Source organism: Durio zibethinus, chromosome 23 (assembly GCF_047325235.1).
Source record: "Durio zibethinus cultivar Kanyao isolate XHJ-2024 chromosome 23, ASM4732523v1, whole genome shotgun sequence".
In the NCBI taxonomy this organism is placed as follows: Eukaryota; Viridiplantae; Streptophyta; class Magnoliopsida; order Malvales; family Malvaceae; genus Durio; species Durio zibethinus.
The window spans coordinates 6235560-6254109 of NC_143184.1; the positions used below are offsets into that span (position 1 = coordinate 6235560).

The following is an 18550-nucleotide window of genomic DNA, read 5'->3' on the forward strand; positions in this document are numbered from 1 at the left end:
AGATGGAAGCTTGCTAAAACAGTTGTAATAACATAAAAGAAATTAGAAAATAAGTTTTAGACAACTAGATATTCGAAAACAAGTTATAATATTGTTTGAAAAAAGCCTCTCAAAACATGTTAAAAGGAAAATAATAGAAAGATAGCATCACAACTACAATCGCAAACAAAACCATGAAAATCTTTCAGACGATGGCATTGGCAGCACTGGCAATTCTAGGCCACAGATCAGCACATTCCTTTCCAATGGGACCAGTGATAGCAGATCCTGAAAACACCAAATCGATGAAACCAAATAAGTTTCAAATATCAAATCCAACAACATATCACTTCCTGCCACTGTACTACAAATCAATAATAAAGGCATTGATAGAGCCACCCTAGCAAAAGGTAAGTTAATTACACCTATGGCCGCCACAAAAACATATAAAACATCATCTTTTCAAGTTATGTCAATACTACTAGAAAAGATAACTGACATTTCTCAGGCTCTATGTTTACTTGGAGGAATAGAAATTAGATTCTTAAAGTGAATGGTCACATAGGTATGATCTCCTTCTCAGAATTTAGATGCACCAGGCATGCTAACTTGATTTCACTCACAACTGATATTGCAAGAGCAAGAGAATCAGAGAAAACCCATGCAAAAAACTTTATTTGAACAGAACTCAAAACGACAAAAACAGCTAAACTTTAGAATTTAACCCCCACAATTAAACAAGCACCATTATTCTAATTGGATATAACAAAATAGAATGAGGAAGATAAATGGGTAGGTTGACCTTTCATTTCTCCTTTGGGATTGACAATGACACCAGCATTATCTGCAAACAGATAAATAAACCCAAATTATGTTTTGAAACAAAGACAAATAAATGCTAGTAATACATAGTAACTAAATCAAATATACCAGCTGACAGGTAACACAATGCAATAGATAAACAACAGCATCATGCTGTTTAAAACTGGCAGATTCTCATTATTTTATGCTTCCCATTAAAAGTAACCAACAATAAAAACCAGCTACCCCATTATCAAAAGAAGCAACAAAAACAAATCAAAGATAAAATTTTACAAAAAGGGAATTGTTTGGACCTTCGAAGTACATGTAGACACCGTCCTTTCTACGCCAAGGTTTTCGTTGTCGGACGATCACAGCTGGCAACACCTTTTTCCTCAAATCGGGCTTTCCTTTCTTGACGGTGGCCATGACCATGTCGCCGACGCAAGCCGATGGGAGCCTGTTGAGACGCCCTTTGATTCCTTTCACTGAAATGATGTACAAGTTCTTGGCTCCCGTGTTATCTGCACAGTTCACAGTCGCCGCCACCGGTAAACCCAGCGACATCCTGAACTTGTTCCCCGCACTACCTCCCCTTCCTATTGCAAATTAAAAGAAAGAAAAATAGATGAGATCATCGTGGTTTTTGTTTAGCGAATTGGAAAAAAAAGGAAAATTTTTACCTCTCTTCGACATTTTGGATCGCCTCTCCTCTGCTTCTCCACGACTCTTTTCTCTAGCAAGGGATTTTTTATATCTGCCAGCCTAGGGTTTTATTTGGAATTTTTGGACCGTGTGGATTCACTGGCCCCGGTTGCCTATCCAGGTTTTCACTTTTCTTGAACCAAAACGCAGCGTTCTATTTAAAAGCAGTCAAAAAGTATACGATTTTACCAAATTCTCCCTACCTTCCAAAAGGATAATTTAAAAAGAAAAAATAAAAAGGTACATAAACAATTAACATACCATAACAAGCAGAGCAATGATAAAAAATAATCCCCAACGTGTAACATGTTATTCCGAAACGGTCCCCCATGTGTTGTTTGTATCGGAAACAGTAGCTTTGCTGTCCATGGCTTTAAAACTTGCTCCAACCAAGGAGACTTGGCCTACCTCGTTTGGAATGTGAAATATAAATCTAAATAAAAGCACTCTTACCAGAGAAAATAAAAAATGTTTGCACCAATATTTTCGTCTTTATCTTTTTTTTTCTTTTTTTTTTTTTTTCCTTTTGGTCTTCCAATTAGAAACTCAACTAAAAATACCATAAATCACTAACATTTGTACTAGTTCCACAAAAAAAATCTAAAATTGGACGAAAAAAGAAACCAAAATACCAAATGCACAATATACTACTGTAGCCTAAACGGACCACCACTCAACATCCCAAAAATGTCCACCTAGGCTAACTTCTAAGCCTTCTCAAGTTAGAACAAGCAAGTACAGGTAAGGTTAAGCGTACAGACGAATAATAAGACACGATATTAGAGACAGCAAAGAAATTGGATAATCATGTTATTGCCATCTCAGTAGTAAGTCCCATAATAAGTCTGAGGAACTGCTGCAGCAGGTTGCTGAGCTGGGATTAAGGCCGTGGGAGCACTTGCTTGAGCATAATTTTGTTGAGGAAAGGTCTACAGAAAACCACAGCTAAACATTAGCTCCAAACTTGAATACTGAATGAGAAGAAAAGTAGTAAATTTATATGAGCATCATTCTAAATACATTAGCTTCAAATTTTACATGCATGCTGCAGTGCAGATTACTACTACCCTCAGAGCTATTAAGTAGGTCCAATGACAAGGAACAACTTTCTTGTTACAGACGTCCTTGCCATATGGCACTGCAAGAGCGATGAATCTTTCAGACGTCAGAATTATTAAGAGAAGCTTACATATATATATATATATATATATATTTAAATTCTTCCAACTTTTGGGGTTGAAGAAAGTAAGGTCCAGGTTTCAAAAGTGAGTAGCAGCAAGTGGGATGATATACCTGTTTCCATTAATGAAATTGGTCTAGGTGCATCATAGTGATAGTTGTGTTACTAGTTTTTGAAATTGTTGTTCACCAACTAGCTATGAAACAAATAGGAAACAATTAGATAGAAAACTTCATACCTGAACAGGATATGTAGTTGGATAAGCACCATAACTGGCACTTTGCGGAATTGACGTGGGTACTTGTGGAGTTGCATAATTGCTACCATAACTACTACATGCACCATATGCAGCCTGCAAATAAAAAATTTATAAAATTGTCAACCAAACATTACAATGACAACAAGAAGCATAATATGAAACTATATAAAACCATTGTCACTCAACAAGGGATTATTGGCAGCCATAAATTGAATGCTAACATTTCTGCTAGTTTTCCATTCACAAAAGTTAAACATAATCCAAACATATAACCATATAAAATAACAATGCTAACATAAAAAGCCATACAACTGACAAACTAAGCCTTTTACTGTTACATAGTCTGCTCTATTAAGACCACATCCTCGGTAAGCTAAGTTAAAAGAAAGGTAATTTGTTACCATGCCCATCCATTTCCTCTCCTCTCGAATATCCATTAGATTACACTTTCTACATATCCATTAAATCACACTCTCACTAGAGCATTATTAAGTATCCTCTTTCCATGTCCAAACTAATGTCAATGTGTTGCCATATATATATATATATATATATATGTATCTTTATCTTATACATGTATTCATCATCTTGTCTTTCCTTACATTCCCACACATCCAATGTAGCATCCTCATCTCACAACAATATGAAATGTTGATACTTGTTTAACATTCAAACCTGCACAACATTTCTGATCTGATTGCAATCCTAAAAATATTTCCATCAAGTTCCAGTGACATTTTAAGATCAAACATGCTTCTAAACCCACTTTTCCATTTCATCTACCCCACTAAAATCCCATGAGAAACTTATCTCGCAAACAAGTCAATAATAAGCACAAGCCAAAGATCATCACAGCCATTGCAGATGAATCTAGAATAACCAGAAAAAGATCAATCTCAATCCCTTTTTACATACTAAAGAAAGAATTAAGAAACCGGGACTGAGAAAGCATTTTCCACTATGTTAAACTTATAAAGAACAAATGTCAAAAGATAATATGTTAATAATGAACATCACACTTTATTGATCAAATACAAGGTAGTCTTTAAACATGTCATTGAACACAGAGTGCTTCTAACAGGAGATACAAATTAAAGGTACTGAATTATATACGTCTAGACTATCTTCAATAAAAAACAGAACCGGTTAACACTATTTCCTTCTAACATCAGACATACTCACAGGCTAGAACAAAGTCATGAAAATAAGACAAGCATACCCTGGTATACAATTAAAAGATATATTAAAATGTGCAATCTACCTGTTGGCTGTAGCCAGTAGTCCATGGTTGTGCCTGTGCCTGTGCCTGTGCCTGTACCTGTGAAGTAGGGGGCCAAATTTGAGGCTGTGCACCATAACCAGCTGGCCACTGGTTTAGTGCATTTGGATAGGCACCCATCAAAGACTGACCAGGTGAAGGGGCACCAGAGTAAGATTTTGCCAGCTTTGTCTTATCTGAAGACAAAAAATCTTCAGCATGACGTTTTCTTAATTCTGACATGGACCTATGAGGTAAAAAGAGCTTCGCCTGCCGATCTTCTGCCCTTTTAATAGACTGTACATCTCCAAAGAGACTCAAGAACTGCACAATTATTTTCTAAAGGTAAGCTACCATTAAAGTTTTCGTACCAATATTTAACCATAAGGCCAGCTTTTTCCAAGTAAAAACAAATTTAAACAATCAGAACACAGAATACAGAATTTCAAACACCAAAAATCACAAAGAAGTTTAAGCAGAATACATTTTTAATTGCTTAGCACTCAATGCACATGCAGACAATTTACATATGGTTGCAGTCAATCAGCCAGGTCATTTGCAAGCAACTTTTTTAAACAAAAATTACCTCCAAAAATATGCTAGATAGATCTTCCCTGTCTGCAGCACTGCCATCCGTGTTCAGGGCTATAAACTTGTCAACCAATGATTCTAAATAATCAATCTGCCTTGGTCGTGGCAAAATTGTTTCAAAATGTATTAAGGCCTAAATGTGAAACAAAAGCAAAATCAGAAATCAGATAACAGAGGAGAATGTTCAGAAAAGATGTAATGAAGGATGTGTGTGTGTGTGTGTGTGTCTCTGAGAGAGAGAGAGAGAGAGAGAGAACCTCAAGGAATGGTTTAGACAGTTGGACTTGGTCAAGTGCTCCAGTTAGAATTTCCCTAGCCTTCTCTGCATTTCCAGAAACCTAAAACAAAATCAAAGGGGATAAGAAATATATTAGGCCATTAGTGAAAGAATTTAGCAATGACAATAAACACTTGGAACTAAATGGGAATCAAACAAAATGATAAAGAGACAATAAAAATCTCGTTTGAATTCTATCAGCAAAATTTCCTATAACCTTAACCACAGACCTAATAACAAAGAAGACCTCCTTAACTACCGTAGGGTGTAACAGGAGTTGCTTTGTTTTATTTAAGACATAAGTCCAGCTTCTGACATGGAATCTATGATAAAGTAAAATGGACAGTTAGACCTTGAGTTTATACAAGCCATATAAAATAGTCGTATTGAAAACATAAATGCCCATATGGCAATAGTAACAGAGGTGCTAGGACATACTACTTATTTAAGTTGACATTAATGGTATTTGAAACTAGAAAACAAGCAAATATAAAGAACATTAACAGTAGCCTAATATTAACAAAGTTCATACTTAGACAGAGAAGGAGCCAAAAGTGATACATAAAATTTCAGTCATACTTTAAAAATGATCGATAGTATTGACATTGACCTCTGAATCAAAGAAAAACCCCTTTTTATTTCAAATGAATATATCATAATAAAGACAAAAGAAATTAGGCATCATAAGCACAGCCGCCTACCAAGTATGAAAATCTAGAATACTGTGCATACAGCATTGGCAATGTTTGAGAATGTTCTTTTCCTTTTTCAATGGCAATGGCTTGCTCATATAAAGAGAAGGCATCTTCAAGTTTCCCCTGTAGAATCAAGATATACAACCTACTTGAAACAGGTAACCACATTTACCACAATTTAAAACCACATAGGCATGCTAGCATAATCTTACGAGGCGGCGTTCCATATTTGCATGCTTAATAATAGCTTCAAGAAGACCAGGTGAAATTTCACTGTGAACAAGTTGATATGCAGCTCTAGCACCTGGTATGTCCCCATTCTGCTCCTTGAATCGAGCAGCAAAAAGATGGATCTCAGGTTGCCTCTGTCAAATATTGGTAACAAAGAAAATACTAGTAAAATATAACACAATGAAAATTGTTGAAACTAGCATGCTGTCATAAGTCTCCATAAGAACACCCATCAATTATACTTCTTTTGGACATCAATACTAAAAGATCAAACAATTATAATAAAGTAAATATCAGATTGGCTATGCATAATAGTAAAAACTAACTCACAAGCCAAAATAGTTTCCCTAAACCAGGAAAAAGAAAATAAAAAATAAAGGAAAGAAAATGTGTTCATTCTTAGATTTACTCAGTCAAGGCATGGAAGTTGGAGGTGAATTTACAAGGGGAGGAGGAAGCGCAATTTTCTATCAAATAATTTTTTGTGACAACAGGTTACAATTTTCTTTAACTGGACCAGTTTAAACAAGATGTACAAGGATTTTCTATTGTTAATAACAATACATTAAAAGTTATAACTGAAACTTACTCCATACTGCTCCCTCTGTCCCATTAATAGTCTTAGTTTAACTTTTTGAGGTCATAATTTTTCAACTTTGACTTCTTTTTATTTAAAAGTTGTTACTGATTAAAATGTACAAAAACAAACCCAAAAAACTTCGAAAGATTTGCTTCCAAGCAACTTTTTCAAAATTTTAAATTTAAAATATTTAAATGACAGAAGCCAAAGTTGAAAAGGTTCAAGTATTGAAACCGAAACTCGAACGCCTCTTATGGAAGGGAGATAAAATTCATCCCAGTAGCATTTTTCAACCAACCCAAATTGTCACTTCATACCTTGACAAAGACTTGCGTAGCACGCGCAAGTGCATTATCAGCAAGATCCATGCTTCCACTGGCTTCCATGCATAAAACATATCTAATCCAGTACTCAGGATAATTAGCACAGGCTATCAGGCACCTTTCATATAATTTGACAACCTAATGCACAGATGAAAATATAAAAGATCAGAAACATACTCTGGTTCACCAAAACATTAAAGAAGGGATAATACAAAGGACAAGGAGAAATGCATAAGAAATACTCCATCGTTGGAACAGAGAGGCCCCTCAAATATGATGGGACCCTCCTTGCCTGACAGAGAAATGGTAAGAAAGACAAGACCACACCTGCAGGCGTAACATTGGAACTTCAAAAATATAAAATGAATGCACTATTCATTACATTACAAACCTAAATGTCCACTAACAAATAAGGGATTGAAGTACATAGCCTCTAAGAAACCAAACTGAAGATCCATGCTTTAGTCTCCATACATTTCCCATCTAAAAAAGTTGCTTCACCCAACAACTTAGCCAATAATGCAAATGATACAGCAGATTTTACTTAACTGTAAGTCAATATATAACAAACAGGACAACTGAACATTGAAAACCATGCTAAATTGAAAGATGAGCATAGTAAATGCAAATACCTTATTGAAGTCACCCTCTCTTTCTAGAAAGTCCAGGTAGTTATGCCAATTTTCAAGCTCAGCAACATTGAGGGGCTGCACATGAAAGTATGGCCTTCTAATAGCTGTTTCAAAACCAAGGATCTTTGAATCGAACTCTTTAGCTTTCTTATATAACTCTTCTGTAACAGTGACATACTTCTCCAACTCTTCTGCTTCTACTAAGCCAGAACTTACTGGCTTAGGAGTTTCTTCTGCAGCATCAGGATGAACCTCGCCTTCATTAACTGGTCCATCAGCCTCTGAAGCTACACCTGATGCGGCAGCAGCTTCCTCAGCAGTTCTTAATTCTGAAATAGGTCGACTTCCAGCCAGTTCTTTAAAACTGAAATACCATTGCAATCAGGAAATAACCAAGTTACAAAAAAAAAAAAGCAAAATAATATGATGCACTACATACATTATTATCCACAGAATCACTATTTTTAGTAGGTAATGTGAAAATGCATTGCATTTTGAACTGTCCGAGAGGTAGCTCTCTCCCATCCCATGAACCTCATCCTCCTTCCCTTCCCAAGATTCAAACTTGAGTCCAAGTTAAAGTCCCAAGTTCTGACTTCTAACCTTGCAATTTCTCACCAAGGACTACATATGCATTCTTTTGAATCACAAAAATCAACAAACATTAACATTTAAACAACAAAAACATCACACTTTAGATGGGCATGATGTAACCTTGAAACAACTGTGAGCAGTTGATGGTAAGATTAAACAAAATGACCAAGCAACTTAAGAAAAGAAACCACTACTACTTCAAATTCAATTAGTAAATAGAGGATATTTCTCCTTAGACTCCATTGATATCTACTTTTGCTACCTCTGGAAGGAAAAAGAATTTATCTTCATATGCAAAAGCGAAAAATGCTCTATTGGACTAAAGTCCAAATTTAGCATTCATTGATAAAAAGTAAAAAATTAAACATAGATCATAATTCTATATGCAACCAAAAAGCATGAATTAATGTTTCTTTTTAGCTATTTCCTTATTTTTCCTTTATAGCAAAGTGCAAGAAGTAAAAAGTAAAAAGCAAAAAGGAAAAAGCAAAGAGAAATGATAATGGGTAATAACCAAATGGAACCATGATAGCAAGGTTATGTTTACATTTGGCCAATCTCATTAGAAAAAATCACATACATGAGGCAATACAGTACCTAGTGTACGTAAACAATTAGACATGATGAGACACAATAAGAGCTTACCTGTTGAAATACCTATCTAGATGTTGATTAGGGTTCTCTAATATTCTAGTATAAATAACAGCAAGGCGACTCCACTCCTGGTGCATGTATTCATATTCAATGTATTTATCCCAAAGAGGGAAAGATAGATAATCAGTTCCAACATATGCTAATCCTCGTTCAAAAAGCCTGAAACACAATGCAACAGAATCATGATTACACATATGAAAAAAATTCAGACAATGAAGACAAGTCCAAAAACAGAAGACAATGGGACCGATGTTGAAGCAGAATGAACAATTCACTCTAGACACATCCAAACGCTGCATTTACCTTCCTGATAAAAATGAAATTATGTCCGAAATGAAGCAGTGATAGAGGCCATCTAGCCTTTAACTGGACGAGATCTTCCCAGCAGCATTTTGCATATTGACGCACCTCAAAGTGTCAAGGTTAAAGTAACAATTCATGGATAACTACATGACTATGAAGCAGGCTTCAAAGAGGAGAGGGTAAGAAGGAAGTGAAAAATGCTCAGGAACACAGTCAATATCCTAAAATTGTTTCAACTGCTACACGTACAGTAGCCTCAAAATCAAGGGAATAAAAAAAAGCATTTCTAAAGTGCATTCCCATCAAACCTTTCCGCCATAAATGCAAGGAATTGCTGTTGCAGGCATACCAAAATATTGTTAGAAAGTAACAAAAATCACCAGATCCTCATGACAAAGAAAAGCAAACAACCATGATCTCCTAATGCAGACCAGGAACAACAACAGTCAACCAACACTTATTACCTTCGGATGGTTTCCAGATCTCCATATGTTTCTATGGCAAATGCACAATATAGCACCCAGATGTCCACAGAATAAGTCACTTCCTGAACAGCTCTTTCATAAACCTCCACAACTTTGTCCATGGAACCTATGCGTGCTTCATGATCCGCATACTTTTTCCAGTAACCATAACACAAAGGATATTCAGCCAAGAAAGCATCATAAACTTTTCGAATTTTCAGTATATTGTTCTGCATACAAAGTGTAGATGAAAACATCAGTTGGCAGACAAGATGCACAAACATATATAGAAAAATAAAGAGAATGAGTTCATGAACGAGGAACTGAAACCACCAACTTTGGGGGAGATTATTTGAAGCAAAAAGGAAGAAGAGTAGAAAAATAAAAAAACAGATGTACGATAGGTGGCACTCTTTGCCGCCAACCCACCAAAGAAAGTTTTTAACATAATTATATGACTTTCATCACTTTTCTCAAAGTTATTAAGGTGGCCCTCCAGTCCCTCCCCAAAGTTATATTTATTTTAAGTATGGAGCCTCCTTCTTCCACTACATAGTGGTATTCTATCTTAAAACATGCTCTCCACCTACCCATGCCAAATAAAGAAGGAAAAGCAAAGATTAGTTATTAGCTAGGCAACAGACAACTAGCTAACAAAATTTCCAACAGGTAAAAGCCCTCAGTCTGTTTATTTATCCCCTTCCAACACATATTCATGCCCACATACCTCTGCAACCTTCTCTGTCTCCTCAATCAATGTAGTCCAAGCATTAAAATTCAAAGAATTAGCTCTCACAATACTCCACAAACGATCCTCTTCACCAGACATAGGTGGCACTAGAAGTCAAATGTAAAAATAAAAAACAAAAATGAGTTTCATATTTTCTAAATTTAAATAATAAAAATAACAATAATTAAAAAGGAAAGACATAATGTTGAATAAGGAAAAATGATACTTATAGTCAAAACTAATACTAAAAATAACAATAATAAAAAAGGAAAGAAAGACATAATGTTGAATAAAGAAAAATGATACTTATAGTCAAAACTAGGTGCCGAGGTCCAAAGAACTACCATCCACATCATGTTGATGGCAGAATGCCAGTGGATAAAGGCCATTTGGGGCTAAACTATCAGAGCTTTTATCCATTATGGCATATCTCTAGGGTAGTTAGTTTCAGATATAAAATAGCAGAAAAATAAAAATGCAATATAAAAATCATTTAATAAGCCCACTTTCATTTTTCAGATGATATGAACATAGATTAAAGAAGATAAGAGTTTTTAATTTAGTTTAGAATTATGCAGGCAGCTAAAGTTTATTCCCTAACAACAATTCTTCTTCTATATTCTCGTTTTGCAAAAGACTTAACTACATTATCAAGCAGGATTGCAAATAATATTACATAAGCCAGCCTTCAACACAAACAAAAATCAAGAGAAAGTGCCTCGTACATAACATACACATGTAACAAACATGAAGAGAAAAACATACCAGAACCATCCACAAACTCTGGTGAGGCAGAAGATCCACCCACATTATAAAAAACATTTCCATTCTCAACTGTTGCGGCATTTTGTGCTTCATTGCCAACATTGCCATTTAAAGAAGAATTATAACCAGTAGCTTTAGATGCATCCACTGCTGTATTTCCAACACCAGCAGCATTCTCATCAGTCGATCCACCAATTGGCTTTCTGTCATAAATTGCACTGATTTGACCCTCTTGACCAGCAGAATTTCGGTCACCACCAGATGCAGCATAATTACCTGCTGCTGGTGCACCAGAAGCAGTAGGATCTCCAGTATCCTCAGAAGGGTAAGCACTAGAACCAGTAGAATTATAAGCTGCGGATGTATAATCCATAATTGCAGATGGGTCAGCAACTAATGCTTCAATATCTCCCGCTCCAGCTTAGAAACTTTAATGTAGATAATCCGTAATTGCAGATGGGTCAGCAACTAATGCTTCAATATCTCCCGTTCCAGCTTAGAAACTTTAATGTAGAGAATACAAACTGAAACTAACAACCAAGAGAAGGCACAAAACTGACGCCATTTAAAAATTTACTGACAAAAAATTACCTAAACACGTCTCTTTTACTCCCAAAATTCCTAATTTTAACTTCTTCGAAAAATTATAGAGAATAGCATTTATTCAGACATACAACAAATATACGGAAAAAAAAAAAGAAAAATAAACTGAAATAACCAATATCCTCCATTAAATTAAATTAATTCATAACTAACAATATTTTGGAGCGGAAAAAAAAAAAACTTGCTCTATAGACAAGGATGACTAGTAAAAAGGAAAGACGGTTTATAAGAACAAAGTAAAGCAATTCAATCTAAAAACTCAAAAACTTGCGAAACAAACCCTAATCCAACCTTAAACATTTATGGCAAAACCAAAACCCTAGATTGGAGAACAGGATACAGATAACGAAAAAGAAATAGCTGGAAACGTACGGGAAGAAGGAGAGGACGTCGTCGTTTTGAGAGAGTTCTGAATTTAACAATTTCGAGTGTTTTTTTGTGTTGGAAAACTTGGAAGGTTTTTGGACAGTACAAGAAGAACTAAAGAAAGAGAGCCAAACAAAGCGGATACGGTATGTTCCATTTGGTAACTGAAATCTTCTGCGGGCGGCGGTTTTTATTGTTTGGGTTACGCGTGAGTGGAGGTATATCTGAGCCTACTTTTGGATAATGGTTTTAATCTGTGCCGTTGGAATTTTTTTAGGGCTTTGGGGCCTCTGGATTCATGGCTGGTGGCTACAGCTAGTGCCAGCCTGTCAGCTGCCCAGAACTTAGGAAGGTTGGCCACTGGGCCTTCCTTCATTAAGGCCTGAAATATTTGGGTTTGTCTAGTGCCTTGCTACAAATTGTAATTTTTTAAAATAAATTATAAATTTATTAATAATTATTTCATACAATGTAAATTATATCAAATTTAAACGTGAAATATTTTTGGTTCAATTAAAGTATTAAAATTAAAATGTGACAGTTGGTACATGTATCTCATACTCAAAAAGTTGAGTTAAAGTATTTTTCTCAAATAAAAAAATTAAATATAAAATTGTAGTTAATATAATGACACTATAAATTTTTAATTCTACAATTAAAGTTAAGAGATTAACACACGTTTTTAATTTATTTTTTTAAATATATGTCTCATTCAACTAATCTCACTTGTGATTATAAAATCTAGAAAATTCATTAATACCAAATGAAATAATTTATCTTAAATGTAACTTGATTTAGATAAATATCATAAATTAAAAGTATAATTTTTTTTTATATAAATTTAGATAAATACAAGTTTTGAAAATGAATAAAATAAGATAAGTTGACTTTAAAATATGTAGGGCTTTGCATTTAGTTGATTTAGTTGCAAAATTTCAAAAATCAATTAAACAGATTTAATCTCTTGAAAAATCAAATAGATTGATTATTGGGATGAAAACCAAAATTAATCAAACTGGCTTAACTTGGTTGATTTCTTCGGTTTTTATAGTTTTTTAAATGAAATTACAAAAAAAAAAAAAAGAACTAAAATAAAAAGTTCACAAACATGAAGATGCATATATTTTAGAGCTAGCTATGGTGGAACACAAAAAACTAAGACAATTGTTGGAGATTTACCCACGTTCAAAAATACAATAGTAAAACAAAATTCAAAAAAATATAATGATGAGGAAAATATGTAAATTTTTTTAACAGCAATGGATAAATCTATAAATTACACTCAATCATAAACTCAGAATCAAACAATCACATCAAGAATTATAAATCTAGAAAAAATAACATTAAAAAACTAAATATTATTGTCAAAATAGATATACCAAATCGAGAGTCGAGCAAATAACGAGAGGTGTGAGAATTGATAGTTGGAATGGGGCTAAGAGGCGTGAGGGTAAAGGGGGCTATGAGACGTGAAGGTTGAAATGCTAGAGGCATGAGAGTTGAGAAAAGGCTGAGAGGGTTAAAGGGCAAGAAAAAATGGTTGAGAGCCAGAGATGGGCAAAGAGTTGAGAACCATGCGCAAGAAAGAGAAAGCCATAAAGAAAAAAAAAAAAAGTTGGGTTTCATAACATAAATAAGTAGGAGTAACTAGGTATTTTGATTTTGTAAGGGTTGATTTTTGGTTTTCTTAGGTAAGTTCGGTATTTGGTGTGTAAAACTGCAAACCAATTGACCCAAATCGACCTTTAAACTGACAAAACTACCAAACCTAAAAAAATCAAACCTAATTTAATTAAATTTTGATTTTTCATAAATTTATTCAATTAAAATCAACTAATGCTCGCCTTTAAAAATATGATATATTGAACATGTAAACATATTAATCTAACAAGTTATTAAGTATTTTATATATGTATTCATGTAAAGTTGTAATCGAGCTAAGTTAATACAACAAAAATATTAAATTTAATTTGAGATAAATATCGAGTTATTTGAGTTTATTTAATTATGATATTTTATTAAATAAAAAAAATTCAATTATTTGTATTTAAATTTAAGCTTTAAGCTCAAATTTATATATAAAAATAAAATAATAATTTTTAATTAAAATAATAAAAATATTTATTAAAATATAAAAATTCGATTAAATTTATGAGTTACTCGAGTTAAATATTAAAATGCTCGAACTTAACTTATTCAATAAGTTAATTTCCTTGAATTCAAAATCTATTTGATAATGATTAAATTGAAGTTAAAATTTATTTGAGTTGAATTCGAATAACTTGCAAGTATTAATATATTATTTATATTTTGTGTGTAAAAAATGTATTATACGAATAACTATATATAAAAAAATATTAAAATAAATAAAAATATTGAAAGAGAGACTAGTTAAGTTTAAGGTTATATTGCATAAAAAAAAAAGTTACAAGGTTACATATATATATATATATATTTTTTTTTTGGTTAGAATTAAATTCGAAATACGGCACCTATCACAAAATGTTATTATACTTAGAAGTGATCAACGTTGAAAACAAAAAGATGTTTAGCAAGAATTTCAATATATATATATATATATATATATAAAACTCATTTAATATTGCGTTTGGAATTACATTTTATCGTAAAAACAATAAATTAACCTTTTGAAAATTACTATGTTTTAATTTTGAATTTTTTATTTTTTTTAAATACTTGCCATGACGGTAACATAGCATTGATGTGGCTTATAATATTCTGTTTAGGAAAAGAAATTTAAAAATACCACTATTTGATAATAAAAATTTTAAAATATTTTTGTCAAAAAAAAAAAAACTCTGGTTTGAAATACCTTAAAAAAAAAAAGTTTGAAAGTACTCTTATTTGTAAATAAGAAATTTAATTAATATAGATTGAAGAAAATAAAAAAAAAAAAACTTAGCTAACCTTATTATAAAACCTTGTTACATTTAACGATCATGAAAATATGTCAATTTATCATTAGTTCTAATGACATTTATGTTGAATACAATTTTGAAAATTGTGAATTTGAAAAAATTTAAACATGTAATATTCTCTTAACTAAATGATAACTTATGTTATGCACGAAATAATTTTATTTATTTAATATGAATATATTTAAATTAGTTTATTTTTAAATTATATACAAATATTTAAAACTTAGCATATATAAAATTTATATATATTGACTTATCATTAAAAAATATATTTTTTTGAAAATAGCAAAAAAATTTGTCTTTCATTTGGATATTTTTGTTTACAATAATATTTATACACCTATAATATTATATCAAATAAAAATAAATTATACCTTTCTTTAAAAAATAAAAATATATATTATTGAATGATAAATTAAATAACAAAATAAGTATTAATATACTTTCATTTTAATAATTTTGACTAAATTATTATGCAAAATATGAACAATGTTAGAAAACATGTGAAAAAAATAAAAATATATATTATTTTCAAAAGAATTAAACTGTAATAACAATAAAATAATATTAGAAAAAAGTTAAAAAAAAATAAATTGCAATAGTAGTAGAATATACCTTAAGAAAATTATTGAAAAAAAATTGATGTATAACACATTATATTTGTAGTCTTAAATTTATAAAAGAATTATTTAGTGGCAATTAGGATTAAATAAATAATTTTTAAATTAATTTTTTAAAATTAAAATAGATACAATAAGTGATAAAGATAATATTAAAATTTTTACATTTATTTAAAATATAAAATTGATAATTAAAGTTCAAATGGATATAATTGTTTTGATGATCTTATTATTTAAAAATTCAGGATGAAAATTTTTTGAATTTTCAAAATTTTACATAAAGTTACTTGAATTTTTAATGTCTTACCTAAAATTTTTTAAATCAAGATAAAAAAAGATTTTTAAAGGATTTCAGATATCAAAAAAAGATTGTTAAAGGATTTGGATAAATTTAATATTTATAATTTTTAAACATATTTGAAAATTTTTTATAATTAAATAATTTTTTAAAGAAGGTTATTTGATAAACAACTAAGAATATTTATTAAAAAAATAAAATTCATATTTTATATTTTTAATTTTTAAAAATATATCTTTAAATTGATTTGATTTTAAATTATAATTTAAATAATTTTGATATTTGAATAAATTTAAAATTATCAAATTTGTAATTAAAATAAATTATTTTATTTTTTTAAAAAGTTATCCTATTTATCATTTAAGAGAGTTATTCACATAAATGCCCATATGACAAATTTGTTTATGTATATTATTATAATATATATATATATATATATATTAGATTAAGTAAATAAAATTGGGCAACCTAAATTGAAAATAAAAGAAATAAAAAAAACGAAAAGATTAAGTCAGCTCTTAATCTTGTTGGGTCCGATCCACAAAACAAGTCTCAAACTCATGCCTTCTACTATGATTAAACCATTATTATATGTATTTCCTATATATTATTGTGCTGGACCAGCCCCAAAGTTTGAATTGATACTTCTCGTTGGAAACGAAGCTGGTTATTTAACAAAAGAAAGATGTTATTTTGTTTTTATATTTAAAATTAAAAACATAATATTATTAATAGATTTGTTGATAATATTTAAAATATTTTTATTTAAGATATTATTTTAAAATAATAAACAAAAAAAAAAAAAAATGGTACTCATAATGAACAATTGACTAACATTTTATTTATGTAGATAAATAAAAAAACGTTGTTCGGTTGTTTCTTTGGACCTAATTCCGTAGTTTCTGGGACCTATAAAAGTGGCATCAGAGAGTCAATTTTCCCTGTTAATTCACTCGGTCTTCACCTGAAAATTGAAAACCCTGTAACAAAAACCCTCTTCCTTCTCCACATTAACCATGGCCGCCCAGACCAGGCGAGGCGGAGTTTCCCTACCCGAGAGGCGATCCGCCTCCAAGCTCGACTCAAGCATCCTCGCCAGGATCTCTTCTTCTCCGATCGTTTCCCGTGGTAAGCAAGCCGCGTGGGACGCCACTTTCGTCTCCAAGAAGCTCCTCCGTAGCACTGGCAAAGCTGCTTGGATCGCCGGAACAACTTTCTTGATCTTAGTTGTCCCTTTGATCATCGAGATGGACCGCGAGCAGCAGTTCAACGAGCTTGAGCTACAGCAAGCTAGTCTCCTAGGTGCTCCGCCCACTGCATCAGCCCTTAAATAATCGTATTGGGTCATATCAGTGCTTTTTTTTTGTTTAGCAATGTTCTTGCCTGTTTTAGTCCATTTGCCTCCGTGGTTATTGTAGTAAAACCTTTTCGATGTAGTTTTAGGGTTTAAAAAAAATTTGAAGATTTTGCTTTTTTGGTGTTTAAAGTTTCAATTTCTTGTTGTGATAAAGTGCTTGAAAATTGAGAGTGTTCATTTTAAGTGAAATGCACTTGAATGCTTTGCCGTTAATCAGTATTTTTGGATTACATTGCAGCATTTGAGCGTAAATGGATGGTATGGTATACGTAGATAATTGAAGAGTTCGTGCTTCTATATAGGAAATCTTATATTTCAGTAGTCGCCCTTTCTATTAATTTCATTACGGTGTTTACTGTTTACCATTATCATTGGTGAAAAATAGTTGGGACTTGGGATTTGCAGTAGGGTTAAGAATTGTTGTAAGCTCACCAATTCCTTGATTTGCTTCAACTAGATCTAGAATTTCAAGAACCATGAACTCCTGGGATATGAGAGTTAGTCCCACCAAGGTAGTTAAGATTTTAACTTCAGTTCTTTTTACTTTCATTTTGAAGGCCCATCTTCATGATATATCATAAAGAAAACTGGGAGATATTAAGTTCTTCAGGAATTTTAGTTGCATTGGTGGTTGAATCTGTTAGATGGGAAAGCTAGGTGTGGTAGGCAAGGATGAGTCGAATGTTCTCTGTATTGAACATAATGTCTGTGATCCCTTTATCCAAGTTTTGTTGAAAGGTTGGGATGTGGGGAAGAGGGTAATGTAAGATTTTCTGAGAACACTCTTGCACTAGAACCACTCTGTTCGAGCTTCGCTCTTTAGAGATCTGGATCAGGACACAGAATTTATGCAGAGCACCAGTACTCTTTTGCTGTTTAATAAGCTAAAATCCATCCGCCAAATAAGCTGGTATTGCACCACTGCTTCATGTCTTTATATTTCCTATCTTTGGCAGTGGCCAGTGGCGGATCTAGAATTGTTTTTGAGGTGTCCATTTATAATATATAATAATTGAATTAATTTTTTTATTTAAACTGTAAAACTTAGCATTTTATTTAATTTAAAATACATCGTATTATTTAATTGGAAACTATCAATGGATAAAAAAACAGTCGATGTTTTTCAAATGGTTACGAATCTGTCGGCTAGTTGTCTAAAGCATTGGTAATTCTATTGTGTGTTGCGCTTTGAAAAACTGTCGTCGAATTTATTAAATTCTGTCGATAGAAAATGTGTTTAGAGAAAGAAGTTTTATTTAGAAAAATTTTTTCTTTAAATTTTTTTTTTATTTTACCATCTTTGGAAATGTCTATGAACACCGTATACTAATGCTTGGATTCGCCTC

At 32.1% G+C, this 18550-nt stretch overlaps 3 protein-coding genes and 1 non-coding gene across 13 annotated transcripts; 1 reads left to right on the forward strand and 3 right to left on the reverse strand.

The window, feature by feature from the left end:
• Positions 1–10: 10 nt before the first annotated feature.
• Positions 11–1505, reverse strand: LOC111314342 (large ribosomal subunit protein uL14x/uL14z/uL14y). The gene is made up of 4 exons (XM_022915601.2): positions 1464–1505; positions 1095–1379; positions 782–823; positions 11–267 (listed from the first exon to the last, which is right to left on the reverse strand). The coding sequence occupies exons 1-4, from the start codon at positions 1474–1476 to the stop codon at positions 185–187; spliced, it is 423 nt and encodes a 140-aa protein (XP_022771336.1). The 5' UTR covers positions 1477–1505; the 3' UTR covers positions 11–184.
• Positions 902–1047, reverse strand: LOC149512152 (small nucleolar RNA snoR137). Its single transcript, XR_016332986.1, has one exon. It is a non-coding gene; the product is annotated as a small nucleolar RNA snoR137 (small nucleolar RNA).
• A 518-nt stretch (positions 1506–2023) lies between the features above and the next one.
• On the reverse strand, positions 2024–12152 carry LOC111314339 (pre-mRNA-processing factor 39-1-like). 10 transcript variants are annotated; one of them, XM_089752355.1, is made up of 14 exons: positions 11997–12152; positions 11022–11375; positions 10254–10363; positions 9527–9756; positions 8751–8918; positions 7512–7875; positions 6874–7017; positions 5958–6110; positions 5752–5868; positions 5031–5111; positions 4769–4906; positions 4186–4506; positions 2904–3017; positions 2024–2414 (listed from the first exon to the last, which is right to left on the reverse strand). In XM_089752355.1, exons 3-14 carry the CDS (start codon positions 10353–10355, stop codon positions 2307–2309), a joined length of 2040 nt encoding a protein of 679 aa, XP_089608481.1. In that variant the 5' UTR covers positions 10356–10363; positions 11022–11375; positions 11997–12152; the 3' UTR covers positions 2024–2306. The 10 variants fall into 10 exon arrangements, with proteins under 10 accessions (XP_089608481.1, XP_022771314.2, XP_022771317.2 ...); XM_022915579.2 differs by having other exon boundaries at positions 11022–11551; XM_022915582.2 differs by having other exon boundaries at positions 11022–11516; positions 11965–12152.
• Positions 12153–16737: 4585 nt separating this feature from the next.
• Positions 16738–17417, forward strand: LOC111313463 (mitochondrial import receptor subunit TOM9-2-like). Its single transcript, XM_022914145.2, has one exon. It carries the CDS (start codon positions 16864–16866, stop codon positions 17179–17181), a length of 318 nt encoding a protein of 105 aa, XP_022769880.1. The 5' UTR covers positions 16738–16863; the 3' UTR covers positions 17182–17417.
• The last annotated feature ends 1133 nt before the right edge of the window (positions 17418–18550 follow it).